This window comes from Drosophila subpulchrella, unplaced genomic scaffold (assembly GCF_014743375.2).
Source record: "Drosophila subpulchrella strain 33 F10 #4 breed RU33 unplaced genomic scaffold, RU_Dsub_v1.1 Primary Assembly Seq358, whole genome shotgun sequence".
In the NCBI taxonomy this organism is placed as follows: Eukaryota; Metazoa; Arthropoda; class Insecta; order Diptera; family Drosophilidae; genus Drosophila; species Drosophila subpulchrella.
Genome location: NW_023665580.1, coordinates 180,875 through 195,939, shown reverse-complemented (window position 1 = coordinate 195,939; position 15,065 = coordinate 180,875). Strand labels below are relative to the sequence as shown.

The window sequence follows — 15,065 nt, the reverse complement described above, 5'->3', positions numbered from 1 at the left end:
GCATCCCATCTTAGTTTTAGGGTTTTGAAAATCCTATGGGTGCATAAAGTAGCTTGAAATAGAAAACGTTTGCTCTACGACTTTTGAAAAAACCCGCTAGTTTAGCGGAAAATCAAAAAAAAAACCAGAATTAAAATGCGTATAGTATCTAACAACTAATCCTACAGAAACGTGCTATATATCTCTGAAAAGATAATTTTATTTGCTTCTTCATATATTAAAATTGTCTGAATATAATAGATTTAGAGTTATGACAAAAAGTAATTTTTTAAAATCACCTTTTGACTATTTTCTCAGATTGAGTCGAACGATTTCATTTCAAATTTCAAATCATATAGCCCTTGAGATTCCTCAACTTTTAATATATCACATTTTTTGCCTAAAAATTACCGTTTGGAAGATATTAAGCAATAAAAAGTGCAACTCGTTTCAGCTCCGTATACGAAATATTTCATACATATTGGAATAAACAAGAAAAAAAACCAATTTGATGAAAATTATTCTCATTAGATTTTTTCAAACATAAAATCTGTTATGGTTTTAGGGTTCTTTACTTGCACGAAGCTAATCGAAATAGAAAACGTGATCTATTTGTTCTACCACTTTGGAAAAGCCCGCTAGTTCGGCGGGAAATGTAAGAAACGACAGATTTCTCTTGGAATCTGGAACTATACAGCCCTTGAGATTCCAAACTTGTGCCATTAAAATAGGTAATTAAAGAGATAAAACTTGTTATTAATTGGGGTACTTAAACTGTTGTGCAAAAAAAAAACTTCTGATATCAAACAAAAACACCTCTTAACGAGGTAAAAGTAATGGCGAATAAAAATTTCTGATATCAACAATTGTGACGAAAAATGATATTACATTCGATAAAATAATTCGCTACAACAGAAAATTTACGAGTAGGTAAATAAATATTTACTGTTGCGGGCCGAAATCATAAATTTAATATAGTTTATATATTTTATCGAATGTAATATCATTTTTCGTCACAATTGTTGATATCAGAAATTTTTGTTAAAGGCACATTCGCCATTACATTTACCTCGTTAAGAGGTGTTTTTGTTTGATTGATCTTAGTTTAAAGTAAGTAAATTTTTAAGCTGTTTTTTTTTCTGGTTCCGTTAGTCGAAAGTGGCATGATGAAGTGTTTTGGGCCAACAAAAATACCGCAAAGGGATATATACAGCTGTAAAAGACAAATAAACAAGTAAAACACAATTTTAAAACATAGGCCTTTACATTTTTCAGAAGCGTTGGCCAAGGATTCAGAGGTCCCGGACAAATGTTTGCGTAAGGCGATGTCGAAGGTTACAAATAAATTAACAAAGCAAAAAACAAGGCTTATTAACAATAATTTTACGTTAATGGAAAACGTAAATAATACATTTTAAAACAAACATAAATCAACAAAAAATTAATATTTATTTAATATAAATATGTACGTAATTTATTTTATAAAAAGGATTCAAAAAATTTGTTTGGTAATGAAATTGTTAAAGACTTTTTTAAATGTCATACATTAACTCACCCATGGCACGGCAGAAACAAATGTATTAGATGCTTTCCAATGAAGCCTAGAGTAGTGGAGCATATAATGGCGTATCATCCAAAGTAACGACTTGATGGATCTCATGCATTCGATGTCACTGGCATTGACTTTCTCTACAAGTCAGAGGTGCGAAGCATGCCTTCAGTAAAATGCTACGTTTGTGTCTTCATTTGTTCGCCACAAAGGCTATTCATTTGGAGTTGATCAAGGATCTCTCTACGGTGTCGTTTCTACATGGCCTCAAACCACTTATATGCACTAGAAGAAGGGCACGGCAATGATTATCAGAGAGCTACATTGGACTTTTGCCTAGCGGAGGCTATTGATTGGTGCTTCATTCCTCCTAGTTCGCCACACCTTGGTCATAGAGTAATAAACTTATAGAGACACCATTTGCTCTGCCCGAACCTCTGACCAACCTCTACTAAGAGCCAATTCAAAGCCAAGTTTGAAGCTAACTTCGGTTTTTCACCACACACAACAAGTGCGAAGCAACAGCAATAGAGTTGAGGATTAATTACAAAAACAAAACAGTGAGTAAGAGCGGTGCAGATATATACAAGGTGAGTTCCAAAGTAAACAGGACATTTTGAATCTAGCGCCCTCTAGTGGCGCCATCTATTTGTCAACTGGTGCGTTAGAATCTGCTATCGTTTATCGACTTCCAGTAAAAAGTTCATGACATTTCATTTATTGGATGTGAGGTTATTGCGTTTTAAGTGTCGGTATGTTTTTGTCATCGGTGCGAAAATGAGCTTCGAACAAAGAGTCAACATTAAATTTTGTTTTAAATTTGGTAAAACTTTTACCGAAACGTTTCAATTGATGAAACAAGTTTATGGCGATGATTGCCTATCCCGTAGCAGAGAGCACGAGTGGTTTCAACGTTTTCAAAGTGGTCGTGAGGACATAAATGACGATGAACATGTGGGCTAACCAAAATCCGTGATCACCGAAAATTCCATCGAAACTGTGCGTGAATTCATAAAAAATCAGCCGAAATCATCATTGAAATTCATGGAAATAGAATTGAACATCTCCCAAACAACGATTTATCGCATTTTGACCGAACATTTGGACTTACAAAAGGTGTGTGCACGGTTTGTTCCGCACAAATTGAGTGACGTCCAAAAATTGCTCAGAATTCAACATTCGAAGGACATCATTAAGGAGGCAAAAAAAAGACCCGAACTTCCTTTACAAGATTGTGACTGGTGACGAAACGTGGTGTTTTCAATATGATCCCGAAACGAAACGCCAGAGTGCTGAATGGAAGGCGCCGGACGAGCCGAAACCCAAAAAATCGCGCCTGGAGAAGTCGAAAGTGAAGACAATGCTGATTTGTTTTTATGATTCCAAGGGAATTGTCCACAAAGAATTTGTTCCACCCGGCCAAAACGTTAATGCGGTATTCTACCTTGGAGTTTTGAAGCGTTTGGTGCGTCGTATTCGACGTGTTCGGCACGGATATCGCGAAGATGGAAGTTGGCGTTTGTTGCACGATAATGCGCCGTCTCATCGATCGACGCTTGTGTCCGACTATTTAACCAAAAATCACATTTTAACCATCAACCACTCCCCGTATTCACCTGATATGGCACCGTGCGACTTCTACCTTTTCGGAAAAATGCATTTGCCGATGAAAGGAAAGCGTTATGCAGACGTAGAGGCCATTCAAAAGGCTTGCACCGGCATACTGGCGGCCATACCGGGCAACGAGCTAAAACACTCGTTCGACATGCTTTTGGACCGTGCAAAACGCTATATTAAAGCAGAAGGAGACTATTTTGAATAAAATAAATTGATTTTTCCGAAAAAACTATTTGTTCTGACTTTTTTTTAAAAGTCCTGTTTACTTTGGAACTCACCTTGTAATTTCCCATAAAACTTACCACGGGAAGGAATTACAAGTTCCATCAAACTTTGAAAAAGCTCGGGAAATTATCTGTTTTCGGCTAGGTGGTATCATTGGCAAAGTCCCAAAAGAGAGCGGCAGAGCAATTGGCGCCTCTATGTAGATTCTTACTCTATGCCTTGGTGGTCTTTGGGAAGCGGCTGTGAAGATCGCTGAGCATCATTTCTACCGCGGTGTTGGCACTGTTGTTTTAGCCTTTGAGGAGTTGCGGATCCTGGTTGTCACATTTCGGCGGTTGTTAATTCTCGACCATTAGTCACGATTTCAGAAAACCACGCTGATCTGGATGTATTAACCCAAGAACATTTTTCGAATTGTGGTCCGCCTTTCTCTTTCGTCGAGCCGGATGTGACCAGTCTTAACTTAAATCGCTTGTATGGATGGCAAGGCGTGGCTTACTTGCAGCAGGTATTGTGGTCCCAATGGAAGGAAGAATACTTAACACTACTGTAGCAGCGCTCCAAGTGGCGCACACCACAACCAGACTTAGTTCTGGTCAAGGACGAAAACTTGCCTCCCATGAAGTGGCCCCTCGCCAGAGTGATTGAGCTTCTGTTCGGTGGAGATGGCGTTGCTCGAGTTGCCGTTCTGAAGACAGAATCCGGAGTGACAAAGCGAGCAGTGAGATGGAAGTTTGTTCCAGTAGAACAAGGCTCTGCACAGAGGCTCATTAAAAGCATAGTTAGCTCTATAGGCCGGAATAAAAAAAGGTTCTAATGACCTTAAAGACCTACCAGGTACGGAAAAGCTTATGCTACTCAGCAATGCAGGGCAGTCTATTTTGGAGGACAGCAGGTCACAAATAAAAACTAGTGCGCTAGTTGTTCTACGATCTTGTAGGGAAGAAAGGTGGGAATTGTGCGTTTTATTCGGCTGTTACAAGACTCATGCGAACTTCAATGCATGCTCGTTTCATTTGACACTTACAAATTTGTAATATAATACAAGGGAGTACACTATAGTCGAGTACCTCGACTATCAGGTACCCGTTACTCAGCTAAAGGGACCAAAGGGAAATGGAGATATGCAAGCAGCAAAGCCAGATTAAAAACGCGCGGTGGGCGTTTGGGCGGTTTGTGGGCGTAGCATATTCGCGTAGCAAACTTGCGCTGCGTACAAGGTTACGGAATCTAAATCTGAGATCCCAATTCTCTATCTTTGATAGTTTCCGAGATATCCACGTTCATATTTACGATTATTTGAAGTTTGTGGGCGGTTTGTGGGCGTTAAAGTGCGCGTGGCTAACTTTTTTTGGGTCAATAGATAGGTATTGATGAGAACAATACATTTCAGTTAAAATTTTTATTCTAGCATTAAAACTGTAGGAGCCACAGTTTTGGGCGGCTTGTGGGCGTGGCACTCTGCTGAAACAAACTTGCGCTGCGCAGGAATCTCAGGAATCTGCATGCCTAATCCCAGTATTGTAGCTCTTATAGTTTCCGAGATCCCAGCGTTCATACGGACAGACGGACAGACGTACATGGCTCGATCGACTCGGCTAGTGATCCTGATCAAGAATATATATACCTTATGGCGTCGGAAACGCTTCCTTCTGCCTGTTACATACTTTGCAACGAATCTAGTATACCCTTTTACTCTACGAGTAACGGGTATAAAAAAAGAAAAGAAATATGTATAAATAAAAAAGGATTAATAATGAAGGAAGAAAACTATTCAGAAATCAAATGGTTATAAAGTTTTAAGCAAATATGAATATTGCACCTTCACAGGCACATACTACAAGATTAAGACCACCTGAGGGTCTCGAAAGAACTACACTACACACTACAAAGGAACGTATCAAACACGCATATACTAGAATTATAAAAAATATTTTAAGAAATCGTTGTAAAGATAATATACAAGTGAATAACTATAGATAAAGTTTTTTCAAAAGTAAAAATAAATTTGATTTAATGCCTAACATCGCTAAGGTCAAGAACCTGTTGCCAATAAAATGAAATGGTACTAAAACACGAACCGTTATCGACCAGGGAGCACAGGCTAATTCATTGTCCCTAAGATCACTTATCACACCCTCACCTCCGAACATGGACTTAAGTTCTAATTCGTTACCTTCCCACCCGAATAAAGCTGTTTAAAATCCTTTCGAGTTGTTCGCTTCTGTGAGAATCCCAGACGTAATCCGTTTTCTACCTACATATGCCGGAGACCCTTTCACCTTAAACGAATTTATAAATAATGAGGAAGAGGTGATACTTTTGATTCGATGTACTGACCAGACCCCATATGGACATACAGTGGTCGGCATAAGTATTTTGACAAAATAAAAGTTAAGTATACTCATAACTTGAATTTACTTCTTGTAAACTATAGGCATCAATGGAAAGGTAATTTCAATGCCGTTTGAATGATACAATACATTTCTTTACCCATTCAGTACTTATTGAAAAGGACGAATTTGTGTAAATCAACTTTGAAATTTAAAAAAAAAACTTTTTTCCTCGTCTTGAAAACTTAAATTTTTTGATGCAAAAAGTTTCTTCAAACAAAAATAATAGTAACTGCAAAAAGAATTTTTCAAATATCATTTTGCTTATATTTTTTATGATTTTTTGAAAATGCTTAAAAACAGGCATTTGAGCCATATTTTTGTCTTTTTCATACAAATTTTTTCCGACATTGTCACCTTCAAAAAATCATAAAAAATATAAGCAAAATGATATTTGAAAAATTCTTTTTGCAGTTACTATTATTTTTGTTTGAAGAAACTTTTTGCATCAAAAAATTTAAGTTTTCAAGACGAGGAAAAAAGTTTTTTTTTTAAATTTCAAAGTTGATTTACACAAATTCGTCCTTTTCAATAAGTACTGAATGGGTAAAGAAATGTATTGTATCATTCAAACGGCATTGAAATTACCTTTCCATTGATGCCTATAGTTTACAAGAAGTAAATTCAAGTTATGAGTATACTTAACTTTTATTTTGTCAAAATACTTATGCCGACCACTGTATGTTGCTTAATGAGCCAGTGCACATTGGGATAAAAAGCCTTTTTTTTAACATAAAGTCCAAAATTGTTTTGTGTAATTATCAGCATTTTTTTTATCGTTAAAGAAATGTTTAACTTTTATAAAACTATTTTTGTGACCTTCCCTGGCTCTTTGTCAACCCTTTAAAGTCAGCTGTTCGAGCTAAGTTGGGTGCGCCTTAATTTTTTAAATGAAATATTCTCTAGCAAATATCGCGCATTCCTTTCGGTTAAATTATTTAAAATCTTCGACAAGGTATGTATAATATTGCTTAGAGAACACAAGAATTGCTTTTGTTTCGTGCTGTATTTGTTTGTTTTATTGAACCATGTTAACCTATATATACTTGTGTTTCATGAAGTAGAACTAGCAAGAGTACGCAGGATTGCGAATTGTATGACAGAGCTTTCCGATTTTTAGTAAACTTAAAATTAATGATACAAACATTACATTTTTTTTGGTCATTCCTATGGGAGCTATAGTCGTTCCGACTTATATTATACCTGCAATAGAAATAAGACTTTTGGAACGGTTTTATTCTGATAACTTGTAGCGCTGGTAGCCAAGTGGGAACAGATCGGAGCTGGCGCCATCTGTGGGTTGGTTGCCGAACTAGGAATAGGGGTAAGAGAAAGCGTATAAGGTCAACAGGGCGAAATGTCAGTTGTTTTCTGCTGAGAGCGGTTTTCTTTTCGGCTGTTAAGGGGTTTGCCGCCATTGGCAAGCGGCATTAGCGTTCTTTTCCATTTCAACCTTCCACCGGTTAAGTCGTGAAAACCATCGCAAAAATTTAAGTGGTTTAATTTCGTGAAGACTTTAAAAAGGAAAAGGGAGCGAATTTAGTCATTCCCGCCGAGTCCTATGATTTGGGTGAGTTAAAAATAAATAAACAAGATCCAAAGGGTTCGATCAGCAGCACTCTATGTGATTTATAGGGACTCGGCGATTGTAAAACTAAAAAAATAACCAAAAGACGAAATGTTACGATATTCGACCGGCGGGAACACCTTGGGTCCCATCCAGCTGAGTGCACTAGAAGAGTTCTCATTGGAGCGCGATTTGGAGAGGGCCACCAGTATTTACGCGACTTACGATCGGCGCGGAGCACGTTAAAATCGCTGGATGACGGAAGGGTGTAATCTTTCCTTTTGCGAGGTTGTAATTTTACCCTGTGGCGACTCCGTTTGAAGCTGGGGAAAACTTGTCAGAAAACTCCATTAAATTGTGCCCGTAAGGGATTCTAAAACCCATCGCGAAAAAGGCATCGAAAAAAAAAGAAAGAAAGACCCATTTAACCTCACATATTGGTGTGAAGCAAAAAGAGAAGTGGGAAAAAAGAAATTAGAGAGCGAAAAGAAGAGAGGCGGAATAGAGCCGAGCTCAATTTGTATTTTTTTTTGTTAATTATAAGATAACATTTTTTTTTTGTTATATGTTTTTTTAAGGTGTATTATGTGAATTGGTAAATTGTTTGAGCTTCTCGGCAAGCTGCCAAAACTCCGGTGTTGATTTCCCATTATCAAAAAGGAAAAGAAAGATTGCATGGCAACTTACCCCATCTAAAAGAGAAGAAGATTTTATAAAAAAAAAAAAAAGAAAATGAAAAAGTGAAAAAGCCCCTGTGTCCCCAAAGACTTTATTCTTTTCGCAGCATTTTCAGCCGCCTTCGGAAAAAGCGCTTTCTTCGAGGATGCCGCTGGAAAATTGGTGAGCTTTTATTTTATATAAAAACCTATTTGATTGACATATATTTTGTGGCGATTTCAAATTCATTTTTAAATTTTTTATTATGTGGCGTGAGCGTGCTTTTAAAAATCAAAAGAAAGCTTTTTAAAATTTGGCAAATCAGTTTTTTTTCGTACATGTAGTGCCATTTATGTAATGGTAAAAATATAAAAAAAAAGATAATCGAGAATTTGAGTGAGAACCAATACCGTAGATTTGGAGCAGCAGAAACCCACTCAACGCGCCAATGTCGTAAATTGTCTTTGCGGCTGCGCCCAAAGTTTTGATTTGGCATGCAAATGAGAACGGTTACATGATAACGTAAAGCAAAGTAATTACGAAACTAAAGTAAAATATATCAGCAGCCCGATCCTATTCGAAATATTTATAAGCCACATTTATAAGAAATTATTTATGCTATTTATTATATTTTATGCTATTTATTATATTATGATATTTTATCTTTTTATTATCTTTATATTGTCCACTTATACTCGATGTTAGTTTTAGTCCGTATTTTGGGCGATGTTCATTTTTCCAGGATTTTAATTTGTTAGTTGATAAATAAAATGTTTATAACGTGGTAAATTAAGTGTTTGTCCTCGGCGGACATGAGACCCCCGTAGAGCCACAACCGCGAAGGGGCCGTTCTGAAGAAAGGAAGATGGTTATGGAACGGCCAATGGAAGGGTGGGCTGAATGCCGCCTCTTTAACAGCTGAGGTGGAAAAGCGGTAGACTCGATCGCAGGTGTAGGGGGCCTTGCGCCCAACAATAGACCAAGTATAGTAGTGCTTTCTCTCCCCGGCCTTAGTTTTGGTTTGTCTTTGCACGCAATCCGAGTTTTGATAATAATCGAAGAGGCAATGATGAGTTAGAGCAAAGATCCACCCCATTAGCCAACGATCCAAAGCCGATTAACATTTTTGCGTGCGCTCTAACCCGTCCGTAACACCCAGCCTTAGTTTTTTTATTTAGCGGATGTTCGTTACAAACTTTAAAACTGAGAACCTAGTTTGCGTACACCCAAAAAAAAATCTTTGAATGTCAATTTGATAAGTGTGGGTGAAGATGACAACACACCTATGATCAAATTATTGGGATCAATTTGATCATAAAAAAGTATACTACATTGTATGAAAAATCCTATTTAACTCCAAATAGTGTCATTTTGACAACAACTTTGATACTGATAAAAGCTTTTTTTGATTGTTCGAGTTTCGAACTGCGCTAAACACTCGCGGGAAACGTTGCGGTAGACCAATGGATGAGGTGTCTGTCTCTGATGCGAAAGGTCCCCGGTTCAAGTACGCGCCGATGCAGTGTACGCTGTAAGATTTTTTAGAATTAATATCTAACATTTTCTTAATAATAAAGTTGTATTTAAAAAGCTTTCAGATTTTAAATATAAAAGAAAATCAAGTTTGTTACGAGCTGGACTCGAACCACTAACTCTCAGGCCCGTGCATCAAAAACAATGCGCTAGCACTCTAAGCCAAGCCTACATTATTATATCCAGCGGCAAAATGTTTTTTATGACAAAAAAGCATTTTTGTAGGAAAGTTTTTTAAGTGGCAAAGTGATCCTATTTTAGGGTCAATTTGATGTTCTTTGTATCAAAGTTTTTTGACACTCAATAGTATCACATTGACACCTAAATAGGGGCATATTGATGACGATATTTTTTGGGTGTAGAATCGGACGGACGGACATGGCTCCATGGATCTACTCGTCCTTATGGGGTCGGAAACGTCTCTTTCACTGCGTTACAAGCTTCTGACTGAAATCATTGTATCCTCTGCAAAGGTATAACAAGGAAGAACGCTATAGTCGAGTGCCTCGACTATCAGATACACGTTACTCAGCTAATGGGAGCAAAAGGGAGTTGGAGATATACAAGCAGAAAAGCGAGATTGTAATGCGCCCCCCTGACCGCGATCGCAATACATGGTTATGTGGGCGACTCACAGACTTAAGCGTAATGGGCGGTTGTGGGCTTTGGAATGTTCGTTGCAAACTTTTTGAGGGTTACTGTAAAAATAGTTATATATACTAAGATCATAAAAACAAGAAAGGAAGCGAGCATCGGCACGCCGATGTTTCTATACCCTTGCAGGTTTCCGTGGGAACATTGTATGTCAAAGCTTTCCGATTTTTAGTAAACTTAAAACTAATTATATAAATTGAAAAAGTTTAAATTTCCCTTTATTCAAACTTATTCCCGGTTCTCTTGCCTTGCCGATGTGAGCGTCCTCTTCTTAGTAATCGCTTTTTTTCTCCTCGTGCTTCATCGAATTATTCCGCGCTTGTTATCGATAATTACATGGCGTATTCTCTTGTGTCTAATATAATAGAATATTTACACTGTTTACAATATAGAACATTTTTTTTTGTCGTTCATGTGGGAGCTATAGGATAAAGATTTCCGAACCGGCTCGTTCCGACTTATATACTACCTGCAATAGAAATAAGACTCGCTCGGTGTGACATGTCAGAAAGCAAAAAGTTTTTTGTTTTTTTTTGTACCATAAATACTGTGCCGCTGTTGACGTCAGCAGAGAAATCGGCGCAGAGTAGAAGACTGCCGACGAAAACGGCCGTGCAACAAAGAGAGGCAGATATTCGGAGATTCCCTCTCTTTCTTTTTTCTTACAAGCTGCCTGCACTCAGTGCTCGCAGAGCCAAATTTCGACCGGTCCGTTATTTTTTTGCGTCTCTTAAGCTAGCGACTAAAATTTAGCATTTAGCATTTAGCAATTTAGCAAAATTAGCATTATTGTACTAAAAAAAAACCACTAATATTGTTTTATAAAAGTAAATTATTTGATCACTGACGCCGACCGGAAGAGATCCCCTGAGAGTTGCCTTTTACGTTGCTTAGCCAACACCGAAACAAGAAAACCAGTAATGTAGCGTAGAACAAGAGCACAAGCATAAACGAATGAACGTTTTATTCTATACGAAATACATAGATCAGTTTTAACCTTGTTTTCACAATCAGCTTTACATACCGCAGTCTTGCCTCCCAGTCTCTTTGATCTCTCCAATCGGAATAAATCTGAGCGGAATATTTGGCTTGCAATTCACCATTTCGTGTGACCGCACTTAGCTTAACAACATAATCTCTCTAACAAGTTACAGCATCGATAACAAATACTGAAATATGTGGCGCTACCGTTAATTCACTAAATCTTGAGCGTTATGTTAATCCGTTCTACGACATCCCCCCCCCCCCGGTGAAGCAACTGCATTCAGCACATCCAGAATAGCCATCCTGGAGATGGGACGCATTATTAACTTAGCTCGATCGCCATTGGTAATGCGCACCGTCCCTCGTAGTGGTACTCCATCCGCTCCTGGCTACACTTCCTCCACGACACAAGATTCCCTGGGCGCATAGGCTCGACATGCTCGCACCATTTCTCTCTGCGCAGAAGCGTTGGTAGATACTCGTGTACCCAACGTTTCCAGAAACGATCTCTCATCATCCGGAACATTAGCTACTCCTCCTAGCAAATCGTTTGGCGTTAGCGGTGCCTCCTGATTCATCGTAACTGGTAGATGGGTAAGCGGACGAGAATTAACAATATTTTCCGCCTCAATAAGAAAGCTCTCCAGTACGTGTTCCTTAGGAGCCACCTCCTCCACAGTGTACGCTAGCACCTTCTTGACACATTTGACCATCTTTTCCCAGATGCCTCCGGCAGCTGCGTTCACGGGACAGTTGAAGATCCATTCGATTCCCTTGGAAGACAGCTCATCCTGGATCTTTTCTGGTTCGAAGACATCATCGAACTTTCTGGCCTCACGATTTGCTCCAATAAAGTTCTTTTAATTGTCGCTCCTCAATCTGACCAACGGTCCACGGCAGCACATGAAATTCCTCATAGCGATGATGCAGGAATCTGTTGACAAATCGTGGGCTATCTCCAAGTGGACAGCCCTGGTGGTTAGACAAGTAAAGTGCGACCCACCTCTTCTCAGTGCGATGTCCAAACGTCACGGACCAAAGTAGTCCAAGCCGGTATACTTGAATGGCCATCCGTTCGGTTCCAGCCAGTCAGTCCTCTGGCAACGGACCCATCAACGGCGGTATTGGTCGAACTCTCCGGAGTTTGCATATGTTAAATTTCAGCTTGCCATAATTCTCCGCAAAACTCTCCTTAAATTGTTTATCCAGAACCCTGTCCGGATCTCGCTTATGGTCGCGTTTAGATTCTGGTGCTTCATCTTTCCTTGGTAGTGACGAACAATAATCTCCGCCAGCGCGTGTTTGTGCGACAGTATGATCGGGCGCCGTGCGCTGAATGGCACCCATTCGGAGGCATCAATCCGTCCACACGCTCGTATGATTTCATCGTGGTCGATGTAAGGCGAGAGTTCTCGTAACTGACTGCCTTTCGCCACTGCCTTTTCTTGAACTTCATTTGCAAATGTATCAGCCTGGGCGCGCTGGATCAGTTTCCGTTCTGCCTCCGCACACTCAGTAGCTGTAAGACCGTAGGCCTCACACTCGTCCCATAATCCACGGCACCGTCGTATGAACCTGAGGATCCACGCTGTGGTCCTGACCAATCGATTATAATTCGAAAATTTCTGCAAAGATATAAACTTGTTTTCAATTACCACTGCAAACTCACTCGGCATCTCTTCTTCTGCGAAGTGTGGACTATCGCGATCGCTTGGAGAAGGCTTGGGCCACCATTCTTCTGACTCCCGCATAAACGATGGCCCGCTTATCCACCTCGCCCCTTGGCTAAGGTCCATATAGCGTTGTGGCCTCTTCGCGTCATTTGTCACGTTTTCGGCAGACGGTATCCACCTCCATTGAGACACCTCCGTTGACTCTAAGATCTCCACCACCCGGTTTCTAACGAACTGCTTATACCGCCGGTGGGTGGTGCTTATCCAGTGCAGCACGGTCTTAGAGTCAGTCCATAGCACGCGTCTGCTGATCGATACGTCGAGCTCTCGTCTTACGGTGTCCGTCAGTCTGGTTCCTCATACAGCTGCTTGAAGCTCCAGGCGTGGGATCGTCATCGTCTTCATCATAGTCCCACTGAACTCCTCTCCGCCAAATCTCAGAAGAGAAACGGCACAAGTCGAATCCAGCCTCAGCATGAATTTTCCTTACTCGTGCTGATACAGCGATAGCTTCATTCTCGTCCGAGAAGCTATCCACGTAGTCATCTACATAGTGATACTCACTGATGGCCTGCACCGCGCAAGGATCTGCTTGGGCGTATCTTGAAGCATTTATGGTCTTCACGTCATGCGCTGAGCACGGCGAACAAGCGGCTCCGAACGTCATCACCACCATTTCGTACAGATCTGGATCTCGCCGGTCATATCCATTCCTCCACTGGAATCTCTGGGCGCATCTATCCTGTGGCTGTGTCAGCACCTGAAAAAACATCTCCTTTATGGAAGAGCACGGCTGGCAGAGACTTAAACTGTTGTGCTCACCTTTGCTGCGGCATCGAAGACTAGACGGATCTTTCCGTCGTGCATAACCCTTGTTGACGTAGTCCTCCATGATCGAGTTGTAAACCCGCGCAAAGTTGTCATCCCGTCTCATCTTCCTTTCAATGTTGACAAGTTTCTTGAGTGCTATGTTATAACTGTCTGGCAGGCTCACGTTATCATCTTTCCACAGCAATCCAGTTTGGTATCGTTGGCCCACTCGCCTAGTCGTCTCGTCCAGGATTCCCAAAGCCAGTGCATCGCCACTAGCTGCGACTGGTGGCGCCGGCTTCACTCCAAAATTCTCTATTTCGAAATAGTCGCTGATCATCTTCTCGAGATGATCATACTGGGGGACGGCTAGGAGGCATGATCTCTGGATTGGTGAACTCATCTGACTTCTTACAGGCCCAACAACCACTCATCCCAGTTTGGTAGCGGCTGCATAAGGTCCTCCTGCTCCGAAGCTTCTTTCTGCATAGGTATTCCTAAGTCCGCATGGTCTAGACCAATTAAAATCCTCGGGACCGCATAACGATACGGTTTTATCGGAAGGCGTGCAGAAGCCTTCGCCGCTTTGACATCTTCTCGACGCAGACTTTGCATCGGAAGATTGAGGTAAGAGACCGCATACACATTTTTCATCCTTATAGTTTTTGATCGTGTGTTTCCCCTCGCAAATTGGGCAACTGCTGGGAGTATCGTCGAACCGGTCCTGATCCTTCTGACTGGTGCTGGTGTCGCCGCTCGTAATAGTGCACACTAGTTTAGTGAGCTTGTTTAGCCATTCGCTCAAGTGCATGACCGTTGGGTATCACCCTATTACGGCGGCGTGCCTGGCCCAATCCAACATTTTGCTCAGTGGTAGCTTGGCGACCAGGAGGAGCTGGTAAGGTAGGATTCCCTAAGTGCTGCTCCCGTTCGGGCTTGACTGTAGAAACGCTGCGAGATTGCTGACCCGTGTGGCAAACGGCACGATCTTTATTATGTTGTGCTCTTGGATCGGCTGCACATTTCGCACGTGTTCCAGTTGGCTACGTTTCAGTTTTTCCGGACGTCCATATCGGAAACGTAGCTGATCCATTACAGTCTGAACGTTACTCGGGTGTGTAAGCAGCGACTTGACAGATCCTCGCGGTTCACCCTTCAGGGATTTCACTGGACTCTGGTTGTTCTCCAACGCAGTACAATTATACGCCGCCGTCGTCTCCGTGAACGCGCATTGGAATGTTGGCCATTCCTCAGGCTGACCTTCGAGGTCTGGAAGATCAGGCAGTCTGCGCGGCGTCCATCCAAATAACGGGCTCGGCGAAGCTATTCCACATGAACCAATTGGTTGCGGGGGTACCATCAGGTTGCGCAGAGGTTTCCGCGGTGCTTGCATGTAGCTTAGTGCTGGCTGCACAGTAGCCGTC

General features: G+C 40.9%; 1 protein-coding gene across 2 annotated transcripts; it reads right to left on the bottom strand.

Annotated features, from left to right (window-relative positions):
* Positions 1-11,203: 11,203 nt before the first annotated feature.
* On the bottom strand, positions 11,204-14,202 carry LOC119561546. Of its 2 annotated transcripts, none has more exons than XM_037875197.1 (2): positions 13,654-14,202; positions 11,204-13,591 (listed from the first exon to the last, which is right to left on the bottom strand). In XM_037875197.1, the coding sequence occupies exon 2, from the start codon at positions 12,952-12,954 to the stop codon at positions 12,319-12,321; it is 636 nt and encodes a 211-aa protein (XP_037731125.1). In that variant the 5' UTR covers positions 12,955-13,591; positions 13,654-14,202; the 3' UTR covers positions 11,204-12,318. Both variants share the same exon structure in this region, with proteins under 2 accessions (XP_037731125.1, XP_037731126.1).
* Between the last annotated feature and the right edge of the window lie 863 nt (positions 14,203-15,065).